The sequence below is a fragment of the Ailuropoda melanoleuca genome, chromosome 11 (genome assembly GCF_002007445.2).
Source record: "Ailuropoda melanoleuca isolate Jingjing chromosome 11, ASM200744v2, whole genome shotgun sequence".
NCBI lineage: Eukaryota > Metazoa > Chordata > Mammalia > Carnivora > Ursidae > Ailuropoda > Ailuropoda melanoleuca.
The window spans coordinates 690,913-711,256 of record NC_048228.1 but is presented as its reverse complement, the minus strand read 5'-3'; the positions used below and the strand labels follow the sequence as shown (position 1 = coordinate 711,256).

General features: G+C 44.0%; 1 protein-coding gene across 1 annotated transcript in view; it reads left to right on the top strand.

Moving 5' to 3' along the window:
• The window catches only part of GNB1 (G protein subunit beta 1), a 90,628-nt gene that overhangs the window by 49,513 nt on the left and 20,771 nt on the right, over positions 1-20,344 (top strand). Inside the window, exons 3-5 of the mRNA XM_011231236.3 lie at positions 8,410-8,510; positions 14,912-14,950; positions 16,665-16,771. Coding sequence (XP_011229538.1) covers positions 8,454-8,510; positions 14,912-14,950; positions 16,665-16,771 — 203 coding nt within the window. The 5' untranslated portion in view covers positions 8,410-8,453. The remainder of the gene's footprint in view (positions 1-8,409; positions 8,511-14,911; positions 14,951-16,664; positions 16,772-20,344) is intronic.

Sequence of the window (20,344 nt, the reverse complement as noted above, 5' to 3'; positions counted from 1 at the left end):
ATCCAGCCCCACATCAGGCTCCTCCGCTATGAGCCTGCTTCTTCCTCTCCCGCTCCCCCTGCTTGTGTTCCCTCTCTCGTTGGCTGTCTCTTCTCTGTCAAATAAATAAATAAAATCTTAAAAAAAAAAAAAAGAAATACTGACTTTGAAAAAAAGTATTACAAGAGTGTTCAAGCGTAGATAAAAAATATTATGTGACCGCCCATCTCCAACATTTATAGAATTTTTCCAATTTTGTTTAATCATCTTCCTCCTTCCTTCCTATCTTAGAGTATTTTATTTTATTTATTTATTTTTTAAAGATTTTATTTATCTATTTGACAGAGATAGAGACAGCCAGCGAGAGAGGGAACATAAGCAGGGGGAGTGGGAGAGGAAGAAGCAGGCTCATAGCAGAGGAGCCTGATGTGGGGCTCGATCCCATAACGCCGGGATCACGCCCTGAGCCGAAGGCAGACGCTTAACCGCTGTGCCACCCAGGCGCCCCTATCTTGGAGTATTTTAAAGCAAATCCCAAAATCACATCATTTCACCCATAAGTAAGAAGTATTTCTAACACTGCAGACTTTACTTCCACTGTGACACCAAACAAAAGCACAGCAACTCAGGTCTCATGCCACCAAACACCCAGACCGTATTCAGATTTTTCTGATTTTCTCTGAAGTCTGTACATTTGGATTTTGAATCAAGATCCAAAGTTACTAACATTAAAAAAAAAAATGTTCTAATGGAAAATTGAAATACATACAAGTTAATAGTATAGGAACTTCATCATCAAACTACAGCAATGACCAGCTCACAACCAATCTTGTTTTATATCTGCCCTCATCTCTTTTCCTCCTTTTTTGTTGTTGTAAAGCAAATTTCAAACATGTCATTCTATTCTTAGATATGTTAGCATACACCTTTAAGTTATGGGGAGGCTGCGGGTAAGTCCTGTTGGACGGAGTATCCACAGTGCACGTCACCGTGCACCTGCTTCCGCCGTACTACCTGTTAGTTGAGCATGGTGTCCTTGCCCTGCTCCCTGGTGTTGCTCATCATTGTGTTAGGTTAGTATGTAGCGGAAGGAGGGTTTCTGTACTTTCTGTTGCCCTTTGGGTTTGCATGGTCGTAATTTTGGAGATTAACTTGGATTTGGGAATGAACGAAAAATAGAAAAACTGATGAAATCGGTTTAAATTCCTCATGCAAACCCCTTTCTTTCATATGCTTCTTCGACTTGGAGATGAGGTGGGACACTTTTGTGGCTGAGCTAGTTAGCCAGCTTCTGCCCCTGAATGACTCTGGAGGCTCGTGGAGCTGCTTTTGATTTATGAAGTTTCAGAGGTGTGTGAGAATTACAGGAAACTTCACTAAAGTGGACTGGGGACACTAGAAGGGGAGGTTGATAGAGGGAGCCGGTACCACTCAATGTCAGTTGCGGGGAGAATCATCAATTACAGGCCCCAGAGGGGAGAGATGCGCATGTACCTCCTACAAGAAATCCACTGCTGCAGGGCACCCAACTGGCTCAGTTGGTGGAATGCTGACTTTTGACCTCAGGGTTATGGGTTCAAGCCCCACGTTGGGTGTGGAGCCTACTTAAAAAAAGAAAAGAAACATCCACTGCCCCTGCAGCTCAACCAGTGAGAAACCATCGTTAGCCTGACCTCTGCTTCTCTCCAGTGGGTTTTCATTCAAAACAACCCTCCCAACTTCCTCCTCCTTCCTTCCTTCCTCCTTCTATAAAATACTGTTCCTTTCCTTTATTTGTTGGACTTGCCTATGGTGTTGCTGTGGCTTACTTGTCCGGAATTGCAATTCTCTGCTATTCCCGAATAAACCCATCTTTTGGTGGTAAAATAACCAGCAGTTTTATTTTAAAGGTTAATAGGTGCTGCAGCTGTTAAGCTCAGTGTAGCACCGTGGGCCCAGGGGTATGCCAGAAGCTTATGTCTTGGGCTGCCCTCTTTTTGCCCATGAGACCACGTGTATGCATTGTGGCTGCTCTGTTGAAATGTGTACTTCATAGTCCAATTGCTGTCTTGTTTAATTTTCCAGCTGTCTTGTTTAATTTTCATTTCAGCCCTGTGATGTAGGTAACACCGTTCCCTGATGATTAGACTGAAAAGTGATTTGATGTCACATTCCTTGTATGTGTCAGAACCAAAACTTGGAATCATTTTTTTTATATAATCACCCCATTTTGTCATTAACAAGCTTGCAGCGTAAATGTCATTGTTAGTGACTGGGGTGCTGGGGGCACCCTTGAAGCTCCTTCCCACACCTTACTGGGGTCTTGATGAGAGGGAAATGAAGTGATGAGGGGGCCACCTGAAGCATGTTATATTGCAAATGTAAAATATTTGAATAAAAAATTTGTGTTACCACTTTGACTTACAAAGATGTTGGATATAATCTAAATTAGGGCAGGTCATATACTTTTAAGTTATTTAAATTTCTATGAAAAGTATTTCTAGAACAGAAGTTCTAAATAAAAACTAATGTCAATGTGGGTCATAAAGAACAGATGTGAGGCTCTCAGCAGGTCCTGTCTTAGTGGATTAGACGGGTGAATGCACTGAGTCAGCATGGCCAGAGCTTAGCCTTGACTGTAGCACCTGGAGGAGAGAAGGAGCCCAGGCCGCAGAAATCTGATGGTGGGGTTTTCAGAAGGCTTTGGGGAACTAAGGATAGTGAAGAGAAAAGCGAAGTGATTCCAGTAAGTAAGACTTCTAAAATGTACATTTTTTTTTTAAACCAAGTAACATAAACTGCATTGTCATTATTTGGAAAATGAAAAGGGAAATATGACTAGTAATTCTAACAAAATGCTACTAGTCTTTTTAAATGTCTTTTTTTAACTAAAATATATTTTCTAATCTTCTAAAATACCTAAAATTAGGGGCACCTGGGTGGCTCAGTTGGTTGAGCGCCTGTCTTCGTTTCAGGTCATGATCCTGGGGTCCTGGGATTGAGCCCCACGTTGTCGGGCTCCCTGCTCCACGGAAAGCCTGCTTCTCCCTCTCCCACACCCCCTGCTTGTGCTCTCTCCTTCTGTCTCTCTCTCTCTCAAATAAATAAAATCTTTTGGGGCGCCTGGGTGGCTCAGTCATTGGGCTTCTGCCTTTGTCTCAGGTCATTATTCCAGGGTTCTGGGATCGAGTCCCACATTGGGCTCCCTGCTCAGCGGGAAGCCTGCTTCTCCCTCTCCCGCTCCCCCCGCTTGTGTTCCCTCTCTCACTGTGTCTCTGTCTATCAAATAAATAAAATCTTTTAAAAAATACTAAGTAAATAAAATAAAATCTTTAAAAAAAAATAAAATTATTATACAACTTTGTTTTTTGATTTAACATACGTCAGGCATTTTTCCAGGTGTTTATTCCATCGTCATCATTGTTCTTAGAAATATGTAATAGTTCTTCCAGTTAAAAGTTAACATTAACTAGTTTTATTTTTAAAACCAAAGAAGTATGGACAAAACAATGTGAATGCTTCTTGGTTTCAGGGCTCAGATAAGCTGTTAACATTTTTTAAAAAAGAAAAACACGTATGTGTATAAAAGGTAGCATGAAAAATAAAAGCTGCCCCACAATTCCTGTCATTCTCTGAAGACAATCAACATTACCATTTTCTCACGTGTACAGAAAAAAATTGCTTACGTTAGCGTAGATGTTTGTCCTTTTTATGTACACAAAGAAAAACGCATCATCGTTTATACACTATTCTGTACCTTGTTTGTTTCATTTACTGTATCCTCATAGAAGAGCATGTGGGGTGATCTTTTAATTTATGGGAATTAGAAGGTTTTTTGCTTCCTCTTAGTTTCACTCTGTATTTAAGTGTGCATGCTCCTTGCTGTGTGTGGGTTGTCAGCTTCTCTGTGGGTGAGCATTGACTGCCTGGTTTTCTGTGACGGTGGTGCTATCCGGCCTCTCCACGTGCACGCTGTGGCACCTGGCCAGTGTCCATTAGCTTCAAGCAGAGGGGGTACACGCACGTCTCATCAAGGTGGTCTAGGACAGTGCCCACTCGGGGACAGTAAGGCCAGTGTGCGGGAGACCCTGAGTGCCCCTTCGTCAGTGAAAGTCCGTCCATCTGTAAAAAAAAAACAAAACTTCTTTTCCAGATTTGATTTCAGAAAATATACCTTTGACATGGAGAATAGAGAATGTAATTTTTTAAAAAATTTTAAATCCTTAACTGTAGATTACTCTTTCTCACCAGGCCAATGGTATAGATTAAGTAGGTCTTACAGGACACTTATTTTTATTGCTAGTAGCCACAGGAATACCACTTTTCTTAAAAATGAACAAATGTGGCTTTTGAGTCTCTATTGAGATTCAGATGTGGATACTGATTATAGAGGGATCTGTAATTAAAAGCTCCAGTACTAATTTATGCTATTTACTGATGAAAGAGAAATAGATCTGGTTTTGTTCTCTTTGCTTGTGACTGAAGATTCAAGTCAGCAAGTATTGATACTGCTTCTGAAATTTTGTGGGGTAACTGAATTAAATGAATCTTCTCGATTTAAAGACACTTGCCGAGGGGCGCCTGGGTGGCTCAGTCGTTAAGCGTCTGCCTTCGGCTCAGGGCGTGATCCTGGCGTTCTGGGATCGAGCCCCACATCAGGCCTCTCTGCTGGGAGCCTGCTTCTTCCTCTCCCACTCCCCCTGCTTGTGTTCCCTCTCTCGCTGGCTGTCTCTCTCTCTGTCAAATAAATAAATAAAATCTTTAAAAAAAATAAAATAAAATAAAGACACTTGCCGAGGGTGGGGGGGGGGCTTACCTGGGCGGCTCAGTCTGTTAAGCTGCTGCCTTCAGCTTGGGTCATGATCCCAGGACATGATCCCAGGGGGTCCTGGGATCGAGTCCCGTGAGTCCTGCATCGGGCTTCTTGCTTAGCAGGGAGTCTGCTTCTCCCTCTGCCTCTGCCCCTCACCTCCACGTTCTGTCTCTCTTTTTCTCTCTTTCTGAAATAAATAAGATCTTTAAAAAAAATGAAGACACTTAGGTTTTCAATTCGCTTCTCTAGTTGAGAACAATACAGCCGGGTGATTATCATGTATATACTCTTCTATAATATGTTTAAAAAGAACATCTAAGTAAAAAAAGTAGTTAAACTCAAGATCTCAGGAGTTATCCCATCTCATAATAGAATTTGGGTCTTTACCTAAAGACCCTTTAGCATCTCAGAAAGTACTTCCTGTTTACCTAGATCCTAGGAGTTTGTTGTTTTTAGTCCTTACTTTAAAAATTAGCTTAGATTTTTAGTGTTTAAATTTATAATCAGAAGTTATGTTTGTTGACTAAAACTAACAACTTAAGATTTTTTTAAGGTTTTATTTATTTATTTGTCAGAGAGAGCACAAGCAGGGGGAGCAGCGGGCAGAAACAGGCAGAGGGAGAAGCAGGCTCCCTGCTGAGCAAGGATCCTGACTCAGGACTCAGGGGACTCGATCCCAGGACCCTGGAATTGTGACCCAAGCCAAAGGCAGCTGCTTCACCAATTGAGCCACCCAGGTGTCCCAACAATTTAAGATTTTATTTATTCATTTTAGAGAGGGAGAGCATGCATGCAAGTGGGGGGGCAGGGCCAGAGGCAGAGTGAGAGAGAATTTCAAGCAAACTCCCCACTGAGCACGGAGCCCAACATGGCACTTAATCTTCAGACCCCAAGATCATGACCTGAGCTGATACCAACAGTTGGACACTTAACCGACTGAGCCACCCAGGCACCCCCCCCATTTTTTTAAAGATTTTATTTATTTATAAAACTAACAATTCCATTTACCCCATGACAACCATTAGCTGTTATTTTTCTTAAGCATTGATTTTGGAAGAATTGAATAAAATGGCTTCTTTACAGACTAAGAATAATTTTCTTTTTTTTTTTTTTAAGATTTTATTTATTTATTCGACAGAGATGAGACAGCCAGTGAGAGAGGGAACACAAGCAGGGGGAGTGGGAGAGGAAGAAGCAGGCTCATAGCAGAAGAGCCTGATGTGGGGCTCGATCCCATAACGCCGGGATCACGCCCTGAGCCGAAGGCAGACGCTTAACCGCTGTGCCACCCAGGCGCCCCAAGAATAATTTTCTAACATGGGGGGTAGGGTGGTGTTGCTGGAACTCCGCATTATTGTGTGTGAGGTGTGATATGGTTACATATAAATGCATGTGAGTGGTGGTAGAACGTCCTGGCTGGCAGAAAAAAACACAAAGCGGTCCACAGACTCAGGAGACATCACAGCTAGCTTGCTTGCTTGCTTTTTTTTTTTTTTTTTTTTTTTAGATTTTATTTTTTTATTTGACAGAGACAGCGAGAGAGGGAACACAAGCAAGGGGAGTATCAGAGGGAGAAGCAGGCTTCCCGCCGAGCAGGGAGCTGATGCGGGGCTCGATCCCAGGACCCTGGGATCATGACCTGAGCTGAAGGCAGAGGCTTAACAGCTGAGCCACCCAGATGCCCCTCATCACCACTTTTCTGTTTTAAAAATTATCTCATGTTCTCTTGGCATTATTCCTGTTGCATACATTAATATTCATAAATGGCAGTTCTGAAGCCTTTGTACGTGGAGACTGGAGAGAGCTTTAGCCAGTGGTGTCACGGGGTAAAGTGTCTGCAGTGTAGCCTCTCTTCCATTGAGCTTCAGCAATGCTCCTTTGGACCAGGGAGGCTTGAAGTATTCTTTGAAGCTTTCTACATGCCTCCAGCACCCACTTAAAGTAATGTCTTTAGAAACAACTATTTTGGTCCGAAATATTTCTGAAACTGTGTCACCGTGTATCGCCTTCTGAGAGGCACCTTCACATCCCGTCCCCGTCCCTATAAGGCCGTTCCTGGTGGTTCTGCGGACTTCATTGAAGGTCATTGCTAGTGACTGTAGATTGCTCTCTGGAGGTCCATCATACACCCCTTCACCCTCTACCTCCTGCCTGGCCTGTTTTTGTAGCCGTGAATAGACAGCACGGCTGAAAGCAAGAACCAAGAACTCACACACACTTTTTAAAGATATTCCTTATTGGGGAAGTTATTTTTGCTTTTGTCAGTAGGTATACATCAGGTGTCTGTAATGTAAACCATGTAAATTTATTTAAAATGCTTTTGTGGAGAATAGGGAAATTTATCTAGACTAAGAACTCTAACAAATATGCTTCCTGGGTCTTCCAGACAGTTTCCACCAGATCTGTTTTAATCTCAAGAAAATAACTATTGTTAATTAAGTATCTGATGTACGTAGTATTAACTGTCCCTTTTGCATAAAATCTCCAGTGTGTGTTTGCACAGGACATTGAGGCCCTTTGATAAGCCATATTTGCATATTTGCTCATTGTAGGCTTAAGCGATTAAGGAGATGTTGGTAATTACATCTTCAGCTTTGTGATACATTGGTCATAACTATGACTGATTTAACAGTCATGTTCCTGGTCAGAAATGCAACACCCGTGACGACATTTCCTTGGGAAAATAAGTCTCTAGTTTAACAGGGTGACTTTGTTTTGAGTCTGATTTTAAGGAGTACTGTCTAATGAGACTGGGGTGGGACACGGTTAAGAGTTGGGGGGTAGGGGGCGCTTGGGTGGCACAGCAGTTAAGCGTTTGCCTTCAGCTCAGGGCATGATCCCGGCATTATGGGATCGAGCCCCACGTCAGGCTCCTCAGCTATGAGCCTGCTTCTTCCTCTCCCACTCCCCCTGCTTGTGTTCCCTCTCTCGCTGGCTGTCTCTATCTCTGTCTAATAAATAAATTTAAAAAAAATCTTAAAAAGAAAAGAAAAAAAAAAGAGTTGGGGGGTAGGACTGCTTTATTGAGCCTAATTCGGCCTGTGCCTGTAAGGATGGAGTTGCTTCTGAGTTTACTGGCACCCCAGGGTCCATTTTGGTGGGAGAGTGAGATGTTCCTTAACCAGAGGCCTGCTGGATACCACACTGAGTGCTTTCAGAATTGCTGTGTGAACATTCTGACATCCCTGCCGCGGGGCGGGATCACGGGTTCGAGATCTTCGACCTGGTGTTGAGGTTCTGGGCTGTCAGGTTGTCACTCTGCTTGTTTCCTGAGCAGACTACCCTGGGTTTCCGCCTGAGAGCTCTTCCACCGTCAGTCTTACATTCTTGGATTTAGAGTGAGACTCAGATCCTTCATGAAAAATGCTGCTTAACAGACTTTTCCTTTTTCAACCCACCACCATCTTTTGAGTGGCCCATTAGCCATTGTCATTGTAAAAGCTAGTGGATAGTGGTAATTATATTTTATTAATCCAGCCCTTGGTAGACACTTTAGAAGTTCTGATGAATGCTGAAGAAAAGTGCTCTGACCTGTAACAAAATCATAGCTCTCAAAATTCCAGTTTCCTTTTCCCACCTGCTTCATTAAGTTACTCAACCATTGTTTATTAATTTTTTAATGCTTTTATTTGTTTCAGATCTCAGATTCCTTGATAGCATTGAAGAGCACTAGGACCCGAAGATGAGTGAACTTGACCAGTTACGGCAGGAGGCCGAGCAGCTTAAAAACCAAATTAGGGTATGTAGCTATGTGTATGCTTAGCTTAGTTTATAATTAGTTTGGATTTCAGGTAAGATGTTATCTGTTTTGGGAAAGGTGGGTTTCAGAATGACTACTCAGTGTTGTGGATTGAAACTGAATTTTTGCTGGCCCAGGATATGGTAATTAAAGCCAGATATTTGGCCTAGCACGTGGTTTTTCGGGTTTTGTTTTCCAGTATATCATTATTTGAATATACGAAAAATGTTTTCATAGAATTTATAAATGTCTTTCTGTATGTTTTTTCTTAACCTTGGGAATTCATTCATGACACCCTTTTTTTGTTGTTGTTCATGACATTCTCTTGGTCACTATGTAGAGTGTGGTGTCTGCCTCCCTCCCTTGTGACTGTTAAGTTGAGGACAGGAAACGTGTTTAAAAACAAGAGTATTAGCAACAACAGTGGAAAGTATCTTAAGTGTGCCCAGGGTGTCCTAGAGAAGGGTCCTGGGATGTAAGTTTTGATAGGCTATTAAATGAGAGCTGGAGATAAACACAACCATACGTCATTCAACCACCCTCTAGAAAGAGGAGCTCCAGAGTTCAACAGCTTTAAATCCCAGCCTGTCCCACCGCAGAGCCCATGTACTTCTAAAAAGACAGGACTTGGAGGGATCTGAAGGCTTGATTCTGCTCTCCACCCCATTTTGTGAGACAGTACTTGTAATGAACATTTTCTAGAGAAACGTTAAATACAAGTACTTGTTCCTGTTCTCCCACCGTTGATAAGACGACTGCAACAAGGAGGGTCGACCCCTGGAGAACCTGTCCTCAGGACATTGAGCCAGATTCATGTCCACTTGATGAAGGCACTTCTCAAGGCCCAGCTCTCCTCAGAGCATCATTTTTCAATATGTGTCTAAACAGTTTATTTTTCTGAGTCTGCTGTAAGGATGGAGTCCTATCCCTTTCAGATGACCAGCTCTGTGTTCAGAAAGCCTGGTGGTAACTGGGGAAAGAAGCATTAGCATCGTGGCAGCGGACTTTTTTTTCTTAAGCTTAAGAAAAGATAACAGAATTTTTAAAGATCTGCAGCCTAGAGAAAAAGTATCTTTCAAATTTCAAATCCTAACATTTAAAAGATCAGATATATGGGGTGCCTGGGTATCTCAGATGATTAAGCATCCACCTTCAGCTCAGGTCATGATGTCTGGGTCCTGGGATTGAGCGCTACATCAGGCTCCCAGCTCAGTGGGGAGTCTGCTTCTCCCTCTCCCTCTCCCTCTGCTCATGCTTGTGCTCTCTCGCTCTCTCTCTGTATCTCTCTGTCTCAAATGAAAAAATAAAATCTTTTAAAAAACAAAACAAAGTATCAGATATAGCTCAATAAAAATAAGCAGGACTTGGTGCTTTTAATGCTCAGTAGTCTCTCCACCTTCCAGAATATAGAATTCAGAATTCTGTTTTTCTGATAGCTATACATTATTGTTTAGAAGTTGCTGTTCAGGGGCGCCTGGGTGGCACAGCGGTTAAGCGTCTGCCTTCGGCTCAGGGCGTGATCCCGGCATTATGGGATCGAGCCCCACATTGGGCTCCTCTGATAGGAGCCTGCTTCTTCCTCTCCCACTCCCCCTGCTTGTGTTCCCTCTCTCGCTGGCTGTCTCTATCTCTGTTGAATAAATAAATAAAATCTTTAAAAAAAAAAAAAAAAGAAGTTGCTGTTCATAGCAGATAAGGAAAGTTTGTATGGGAGCGCCTGGGTGGCTCAGTTGGTTGGGCGTCTGCCTTCGGCTCAGGTCATGATACTAGGGTCCTGGGATCGAGTCATCCATCAGACTCCTTGCTCGGCAGGGAGACTGCTTCTCCCTCTACTTGCTGCTCCCCTTTTTTGTGCTCTCTCTCTGACAAATAAATAAATAAAATCTTAAGAAAGAAAAGGAAGGGAGGGAGGAAGAAAGAGAGAGAGAAAGAAAAAGAAAGAAAGAAAGAAAGAAAGATAGATAGATTAAGTCTGTATGGCATAAGTGAAAGACACCCAAATTCAGGGAAAAGAAACAAAGCCTGAGAGTTCATGTTGCATCTCCTCCCCCTTTGTGGAGCCTTTACACTGTGAACTGCATGCTGTCCTCCTGGGGACAGGGCTATCGTGTGAGCTACCTGTGGGGTTTGAAAGTGTGAATAGAGGGGTGTGTGGGTAGCACAGTCAGAAGAGCATGCAACTCTTGGTCTCGGGTGTGAGTTCGAGCCCCATGGTGGGTGTAGAGATTACTTAAAAATAAAATCTTAAAAAAAATAAATGTGTGTATAGAAACATGTGAGATCAGTTTTTAACAGACTACCACTGTATCTAAAATACTGTTATTTCAACATAAAATTAATAGATACTTTTAGGGGCTCCTGGCTGGCTCAGTTAAGTGGCTGCCTTCAGCTCAGGTCATGATCTCTGGGTCCTGGAATCTAACCCTGCATCAGGTTCCCCGCTCAGTAGAGAGTCCGCTTCTCCCTCTCCTTCTGCCCCTTCCCCCTGCTCGAGCTCGCATGCGCTCACTCTCTCTTTCTCAAATAAATAAAATATTTTAAAAAAATAGTATCTATTTTCTTAAAAAATAGATATTTGGGGCCCCTGGCTGGCTCAGTCAGTAGAGCATGCAACTCTTGATCTCAGGGTTGTAAGTTCGAGCTCCACATTGTGTGTAGAGATTACTTAAAAATAAAATCTTTTGGGGCGCATGGGTGGCTCAGTCGGTGAAGCGTCTGCCTTCAGCTCAGGTCATGGTTCTGGGATCCAGCCGTGCATTGGGCTCCCTGCTCAGCAGGACGTCTGCTCCTGGCTCTGCCTCCCCCCGCCCCTATGCTCTCTCTCATGCTCTCTCTCTCGTTTAAAAAAAAAAAAATCTTAAAAAAAAAATTTATCTTTTAAAAGATTTTATTTATTTTGGGGCGCCTGGGTGGCACAGCGGTTGGGTGTCTGCCTTCAGCTCAGGGCGTGATCCCGGCGTTATGGGTTCGAGCCCCACATCAGGCTCCTATGCTATGAGCCTGCTTCTTCCTCTCCCACTCCCCCTGCTTGTGTTCCCTCTCTCGCTGGCTGTCTCTATCTCTGTCAAATAAATAAATAAAATCTTAAAAAAAAAAAAAAGATTTTATTTATTTTGAGAAAGGTGTGTGTGCACACAAGTTGGGAGGACAGGTAGAGGGAGAAACAGACTCCCCTCTGAGCAGGGAGCCCAACGCAGGGCTCGATCCAAGGACCCTGAGATCACGACCTGAGCCGAAGGCAGATGCTTCACCGACTGAGCCACCCAGATGCCCCCAAAATAAAATATTTTAAAAATAAAAATTTTAAAAATAGGTATTTTATTATTTCACATTTCTTTTTTATATTAAGCCTCAAGAATACAGTGTGTCCTACATTGAATGATAGGCCTCAGTTTGTCTTGCCGTGTTTCACGTGATGGCAGCTCCCACACTGGACCCCCAAGGAGAGCTCCTGAGCTACAGATTTTTGTATGCCCACCTGCCCAGGCCAGTCTCAGGAGCTAAGTCTCTACTGGTTTCGTTGTACAGCACAGGGATGGACGGCAAAGTCCATTACAACAAGCAGGAAGGGAAGACTTGCTTTTGAAAAGAAAAAATACCCTTTTTTTTCTGACTACCCAAGGAATACATACTTGTTAAAGAGTACAGGAGATAGGGAATCAAACAAGAAGCGGTGGGTGATCTAAGAGGCCTTGCTTTCTTAGATTTGTTTTTAAGCTGAAAGACCCCAAGGACCATCTCATCCATTATTTATTTATGTATGCATGCATGCCTGTGGGCTCTCTACCCAGCGTGGAGCCCAACACAGGGCTTGAACTCACAACCCTGAGATCAAGACTTGAGCTAAGATCCAGAGCCTGACACTTGACTGACTGAGCCACCCAGGCAGCCATCATCCCACTTTAGATTGTAAGGAAACACGGACTCTCAAAAGGGTGCTGCTCAAACGATGGCATGTCTTAAAGTTACATGAGCTGATTGATGGTTTAAGGGAAAACTCGGAATGTACAGGTGCAAATTGTTTACAAAGCGACCGTACCGACCCATACAAGGGAGAAGACTCCGTGCACGACAGTCCCCAGTGTTGCTGTCCAGCAACTGAGCAGAGCGGGTGCTTTCCCTGGGACCCAAGTAGGAAGAAACCTGGCTTTGTGGGGGACTAAGTGATTACTCGTTTGGATATACTCTGGTTTAAGGGGTCAGAAGAGATTGCCTGTTGTCTTCAGTGGCATTTCTCATCACAACCAGCATGGAAGTCTTTGCACTAAATATTATACCCATTATGCACATTTTCACCAGTCCATTCGATAAGAAATTAACCTGAGGGGCGCCTGGGTGGCACAGCGGTTGGGCGTCTGCCTTCGGCTCAGGGCGTGATCCCGGCGTTATGGGATCGAGCCCCACATCAGGCTCCTCTGCTATGAGCCTGCTTCTTCCTCTCCCACTCCCCTGCTTGTGTTCCCTCTCTCTCTGGCTGTGTCTATCTCTGTCGAATAAATAAATAAAATCTTAAAAAAAAAATTAACCTGAAAGATAGTAGAGATGTCTATCTTTATGAAGTCGTTACAGAGATTGCTTCCGTTGGAAGACCTCTTTCTGCTTGTTGGGAGAGATGCTGCACTCAGTGAGATAAGCACTTGAAGGTTAGGATGAAGACTGAATTGGAGTTCTCTGTGTTTAGTTTTCAAAATGGCTTTTTCCTTTGTTTACCGATAGTATCACCATGGTCTGTTGTATGATACGGTGTGAAAATCCAGGTTGATCTTCGTACACTAATCAATGTGAAGTTGCTTAAGGCCCATGGCTTATGTTTTTCACTTAGAAAATTTTCATTATTCTTTTTTTTAAAATAAAGATTTTTATTTATTTATTTGTCAGAGAGAGAGAGAAAGTGAGCACACAAGCAGGGGGAGCAGCAGGCAGAGAGAGAAGCAGTCTTCCCGCCGAGCAAAGAGCCTGATGCGGGACTTGGTCCCAGGACCCTGAGATCATGACCTGAGCGGAAGGCAGACACTTAACCAACTGAGCCACCTAGACGTCCTGTCGTCATTCTTTTTAAAACTAAAAGCCATGTATAACATCAGTAAGAGTGATATTCGGAAATAAATGTTAAACTCAGTAGTGACAGGTAGAACCCCTGTTGAAAGACTTGCTATTCTGGACCTCCCCTCTGCTTGCTCCTTACCCCAAAGTTAGGTGCGGGCGTAGGGATACTTGATGATGTAATGTTTTGGTATTTTAATTATTTAATCCATTAAGTAGACTTAATTAAGCAGAATGACTTCTAATAGGATAATTAAAGCTGAATTTGAAATCCAGATCTTTGGCACATTTATAACAATAATGTCCCTGAGTATATTTCCATGGTCTCAGTTGATAAATATTCCCTCAAGCTTCATGCAATAAAAATAATTCACAGTGAGGCAGTTTGCCCCTTAGAGAATGGTGTCCTAGGAACTCCCCCGCCGCCAGCCCCGCGGGAGTGTGCGGGTATATGTAAATGCTGTCACGTGGCCAGCTGTCATTTCAAAAGCAGGTAATCAGATGACTGCGTAATGAAAACATTTTTCTTATTAGAAATTTGTCATCATTTCTCTTGAAATTACTCTTGTACTCAAATTTTTACCCCTTTCAAACTGTTGTTTCATTTTCCTTCATAATATATAGCTTTCTATTTTCTGTATTTCCTAGGAAGTTTGATCACTTGGGAACAATGAAAACATCTTAGTTAGCCTTAGAATTTCCCTTTATAGTGCCTACCTGCTTCACAAGATCATTTTATAGATAAGAAAACAGATAATAGATACAACAACCAGAAAATCTTACCTGAATTTGATTGTCTTGACTGTATACCCTTTGCTCATAGAGTTTAGCATCAGGTATTGTTTGATGAAAACAAAGTCCTTAGTTAACATTGGAGGGAAAGTTCTTTGGGCGGGACATCCAGTGCTGTTTGAACTTCTTTCTTTGGGCCCCCATGGCTCCTGGGCTGTTAGAAAGACAGAGTAAGGTGCACATGCAGGTCTGTGGGAAAGTACAGAAGCCTCGGCAGGCAGGAGAGGAAGCAGCACCAATTCTGGGTTTCTGCAGTGCCCCCGGCCTCCAGTGTAGTCCTCCCAACACAGCCTCCATTTCTGGGGTCATAGGGGCATTGTGCTGGTGATCACGCGCATGGGTTGCCACTGGAGCTCTGTTCATTAGAACCTGGAACACACAGCACAGGACTGCCGGCGGCCCTAGACTGCATTTGAGCAGAGGAGTGGAGAGAGGACGCCGTCGTCTTCCTTTCTACCTTTGCTTCTAACCGTTCATAGAAGTGCTCCGAAACTTTGGTGTGAGTACCTGGGACTGAATGTATGTGAAACGTTACTAACTTCTGCTTTGTCATTCTTATTTCCTAGGATGCTAGAAAAGCATGTGCAGATGCAACTCTCTCTCAGGTAAGGACCCCATTACGCAGAGGTGCTTGCCCAGCGTTGTACCGGGGCTCAGTGGTGCCTACACTCAGTGCCTTGAGAGTGAGCTGTGCTCTGGTTCTCTCCTTTTGCACAGTGAGGGTGTAAACACTGCGTGAAGCATTTTCATTCAGAAGGCAGAGGAAGTCATGTTTTTTTGGGGTAATAAATAGATGTCTCACAGGCCTTTCTAAAGTCCAGTTGGGCAGATCCTCAAAAAGTTGCACGTAAATTAGGAACCGTGGGTTGTACTCCTAGATGCACACCCGAAACTGGTGCTCAGACAAGTACACGCACACGTGTGTTCTTGGCAGGAGCACTGCTCACTCTTTCCAAACAGCAAGACAAGCACTGTTTCTGTGAACGGACGAGCACATAGCAAAGTGTGGTCCGTTCACACAGTGGGGTGTTACTCGGCTGTAACAGAGACGGCATTACAACATACTTCGCAGCATGGATGAGCCTCAGACATGAGGCCCAGTGAAAGAAGCAGACATACAAGGTCACACGGCGTAGGGTTCCACTGACAGGGAATGTGCAAGAAGACAGAAGTTGAGGAGTGGTTGCCAGGGGTCAGGAAGGACGTGGGGAATGACGGGGGTTTCCTCCTGGGGGAGGGTGTGAAAGCGCGCTGGAACCAGGTGGAGGTGGTGTGCTGGTTGCCCAGAGGTGGGAATGTGCTAAGCACCACGGAACTGCTCACTTTACAATGGTGAGTTTCACCTCATTAAGAAAACAGTTTTTGTCCAAAGAATTAAACAGAAACATGAAAGAAAAATTATATTCATACTTCTGAGGATGATTACATGTTCTCCGCTGTCCCAGTGCTTTAGGGGATGTGCTCTAGTTGGGGTTAAACAGTAAGTTAAAGAGAAACATACTGTATAGAATTCCTAAATTTGAATTCTTAGATATACTGCGTATATTTTGGACTATCCTTTTTTTAAAGCCATTGTTGGGGCACCTGGCTGCTTCAGTCGACAGAGTGTGCAACTCTTGATCTCGGGGCTGTAAGTTCAACCTCCATGTTGGGTATTTAAGTAGAGATTACTTAAAAATAAAATCTTAAGAAACAAACAAAGTGATACACTTAGTCCAGTTGTCAACGCAGAATCGTTAATGTCCGTTTTTTACATGTTGGAGTGAATCCTCAGGTCTGCGTGTCCAGTTCTGTGCTATAAGCAACAGTATTTCTAGTCGCTGCTGACTTGTGCAGATCAGTGCCCAGCATGGTTGCTCTGGACAGTGTGTGAGCAGTGGGCCTGTGTTCGGTGTGACGGGCCGATAGGACTGTAATTTGGAAGGAGAGCAAGCCTGCAAGGACTAAAGGGCAAGAGGAGCTGGGCCTGGATGAGCAGCTAGAGAGAGGAGGGAGGGAGACCCAGGGAAGTCAGCGCACCTGTGGACCGGCGCTGTGTGCACACATCGTGGAGAGGGGTTGGGGGGACAGACGCCTTGAAGAGCAAGTAGAGCGATGGACTTCATACAGACCATGAAAGGAAGGTAGGTGCCGTGGTCAGCAGGAGAAGCCACAGTGGAGAGCTGCCTGGGTGACCGGCAGGAACCGGGTGAGCACAGCACCGCGGGTGAGCAGCACACCAGAGCAAGAGGGTGGGGCTGCAAGGAGGGTGGGAGAGGAGGCCTCAGGGGAGGTCATTCCATGACAGACTTTTAATTTGTAGTAACTTTTATTTTTAAGATCACAAACAACATCGACCCAGTGGGAAGAATCCAGATGCGCACCAGGAGAACGCTGAGGGGGCACTTGGCCAAAATTTATGCCATGCATTGGGGCACGGATTCCAGGTGTGTAGGAGCATGAGCAAAACATACTGCTTGAGACACTCAAGGATTGTTCTGTTTTTCTGAGGAAAAATAACCTGAACTCGTTTGCTGTCATTCGTAAAGACAGAATGAGGATGTTGTCAGTGTCTGGGCAGGCCAGGTATAGCATCACAAGTGCACATGCCTGTGCGTATTTCCACTCACCTGGGCTGATGCTACGCTGTCATTGCTTCACCGCCTTCATCATGTTTATATGAGCCGTGACCCTCCCCCCCAACCTCTGCTCTCCCAGCTCCACTGTGCTGTGCCTGTGTGACCTTGGGGAGGTTACACAGCTTCTCTGTGCCTTGGCTCCTTGCCTTTCCAGCCTGTTGCTCATCACTCCTTGGTTCCTACCCTCTTGTGGTTTCGGCGTCCTGGCTCAGGGATCATAACCTGCTGTGTGGTGTGGGGAAGATTGAGTTTGTTGAGCCTTCGAGCAGTGACTAAAGCAACCCGAGTGCTGTGCATAGGTTTGCTGCTGGTTTTCTTGGAGCCCGCCGCAGACGTGTGGGAGCGCCTGTGGGAGCGCGTGTCGTAGCTGTTGCCCCGCCTTCCTGTTATCCACCGTCTGGACAAGAAAATGCCCCTCAGGCGCTCATTGCTTTTACTTTAACTTGTGCCCCTTAGTTGGACTTCTTTCCCCTCTGGGTGGGTCATCTCCATCACATCATGGGTCCTTCCTTCTCCTCCCCTCTCCACACCCCCTCCCTTAACCTGCAGCATCACCAGAGTGAAATCTGTTCAACTCTCTCTTTCTTTTAGAGGTTGCTGGAGGATCTCTGTTCTACCTTTTCCACCCAAATAATTAAATAACACTCTGTGTGACTTAGTGGCTGTAACATGCTCTTTCAAATACCTGGTGTATGAGTCTCAAAATGCCTTTCTTTGAGTGGCAGTATTTTGTGTTGTATGTCAGAGAGGAATTGCTTGGTTTTCTCTTTGTTCATGAGATTGTCTGCCTTAGAGTGTAAACAGCTACAGAACAAAAGAATCTATCTTTAGTTTGTTCTATACGCTGTTCCGTACAATTTCAAATGCAAATGAGAGCTAACCGATCATTTTAATGATGGCAATAATCAGAAAGACTAAGAAAGGGGAAAGGAAGAAAAATGCCCTTGCTAATCAGTCCACCTTGGAATTGTTATCACAAGTAGACAGCAACCAAATGGTGTACTGCCTCCAGGGCTTCTCCATCTGTAGGAACATCAGTGTCCTTATCAGACAGGACACTTGATAGACACTGCAGCTAGGCTGTACTCAGAACCTGGTACTGAGGAATCCAACAGTCGGAACCTGGTACTCAGGAATCAGGTACTTGGAGCCCAGTCGTTGTCTTGCCTCCTTAAGCAATTTGCTCTCCTGCAACAGCTGGGCTCTAGTTTGGGGAACTGCAGAGGGGACACGTTCCTTGTGCCTAAGGGTCACTGGGAGCACCAGGTCAACCTGCAGGTAGCTGTGGAAATGAGGACGGGGCCTCAGGGTGAGGCAGGAGGGCAGGTGGACACCAGATCATGTAGCTTCCCAGTCACGGGGCAAAGTTTTATGCTCCATCTGGTCCATACACAGATGGTGCTTTGAAAGCTCAGAAGGAAGAACAGCAAGGGCATGAATAAGTAGCACCAAATTCAGGGTCACGGTCACCCCTTAAAGAAGGGGGGACTTGGAGGATCGCATGGGAGGCTGGTGGGGGCTGTTGTAGTCTTGCTCTGGTTCTTGGAGCGGTAGACACTTGTTTTATAACTGCTTTTGAAACTGCCCAGTTATGTTTCACAGTGCCCTTATTTGGCCCTATTTTATAATCAGAAACAAAAGAAAACGAAAAATGATATTAAGGAGGATCTCTGCTATTCAGAGCTTTTCAGATATTTTTTTCTACATAGCCATATTTTCTGGGTAGGTAAATTTTTGTCTTTCTAAAGTCCAAAACAACTGTTTTTCATGATTCAAGGCTGTAATTTGTGAATACCAGTTATCTTACCATGTTTGTGTAGTTTATAGATGCTCTTAAACTGTTGTACTGATCAGCAGTTTATTTTTCAAAACCATAGGAGAGCCCCACAGTAAGAGGTTTGCATATACATTTATGTATATCAACATAATATATTCATTTATACTTAAATTCTACTTTTTACAACATTTGAGAGTCTCTTTCAGTTACATGAGTTAATGTGAAACTGTTTCTTCCCTTTCTAAAACCTGCTGAAGTCTTGTTATAATTGAGAGTGAAACACAACTGGCCCAGCTAGGCCTGAGAGCCTTCCCTCCTCCAAGTAAATGAGGGGCCGGAGGTATTTGGATGTGGGCCTCTATTCAGTCTCTGTCCTCAGCTCCCTGGAGCCCTCGCCTCCTTGCTGGCTCTCGCCTGTGTGTTGTGGGTGGATGTGCCTCACAGTAACTGACTTACGAATAGCCGAAAGCTGTAGGGGCAAAATGAACCCAGTTCTCCAACAGTTGTCCTGTCTTGGATTAAGAAGTGTCCTCTCTCACCTTCTGGAGGATCATTGGACAGCTTAACATTTCTCTAACCCCTGGGCGAGTCAGCAAATACTAAGCTCTCTGACCAGGAGACTTTTCTAAAGGTGACCCTGCTGGAGATTGAGCTTCTTACGTTGGCTTGGATATTCCATTCACAGACTGTGTAAAGGGCCAACCAGAAATTGAGCAGCAGACTGAACCTTACTCCGTTACGTGGAAGGAAATAGCTTTAAGTGCGTACGTAATAGGTTTGTTACTAAACCTGGGTGGAGGACTTTGCTTTAAGAAACTGCATCTGAAAAATGATAGGATTGGACCTGCACTTAGTTTGGTTCTGTGATAAATTTTGCAGTGCAGCACTGAAAACATTTGTGTTCTTTGCCAAACTCATTGTTGACTCCTTGTAAAGGAAGTTTATGCATCAGAACGTAGAATTTGATGGAAAATATCACAGGTGTCAGAATGTCTTGAGTAAGTTACCGTTTGTTAAGTCAGATATGCTTTTGGCTGAAATGATCAAAACCTGTGTTTAATTAAAATCTTTAAAATTAAAACTCTGGGGCGCCTGGGTGGCTCAGACTGTGGCATATCTCTGCCTAGCATTATGAGTAGAGCCTCCTTGCCATTCCTCGAAAATAGCACATTCTGTAGGACAGAGTTCTTAGGGTATCTTATGAATCGCTGTGGTTTCCAGAATTACTCTGTCCCTGTGCCCATTAGTCATGCTTTCCCTCTGCAGTATTCTGTCTTAATTCTGCCAATATAGACAGAGCACCTTTTCAACACAGGATCCCAAACTCAGCAGTTACCCAAAGCAAGAGAATAATCATGAAGGAAATTCATGACAGTTACTAGTCTCTTCTGCTGGACAAGACACGATTCTGCTGTAGTTTGTCATCTCTTTGCAAAGCAGGTGGGAGGTTAAATTCCTCCTTAATGTTTCTAGGAGACCTGGATTCCACATTTAGCCCAGTCTGGGAAATTTTCATGATTTTTGTTCTGTTTTATTTTTTTGGTGAGAAATGTCTCATAAATTTGGAATATCTAAAAGCTGATTATTCTTTACTATCTATGCTT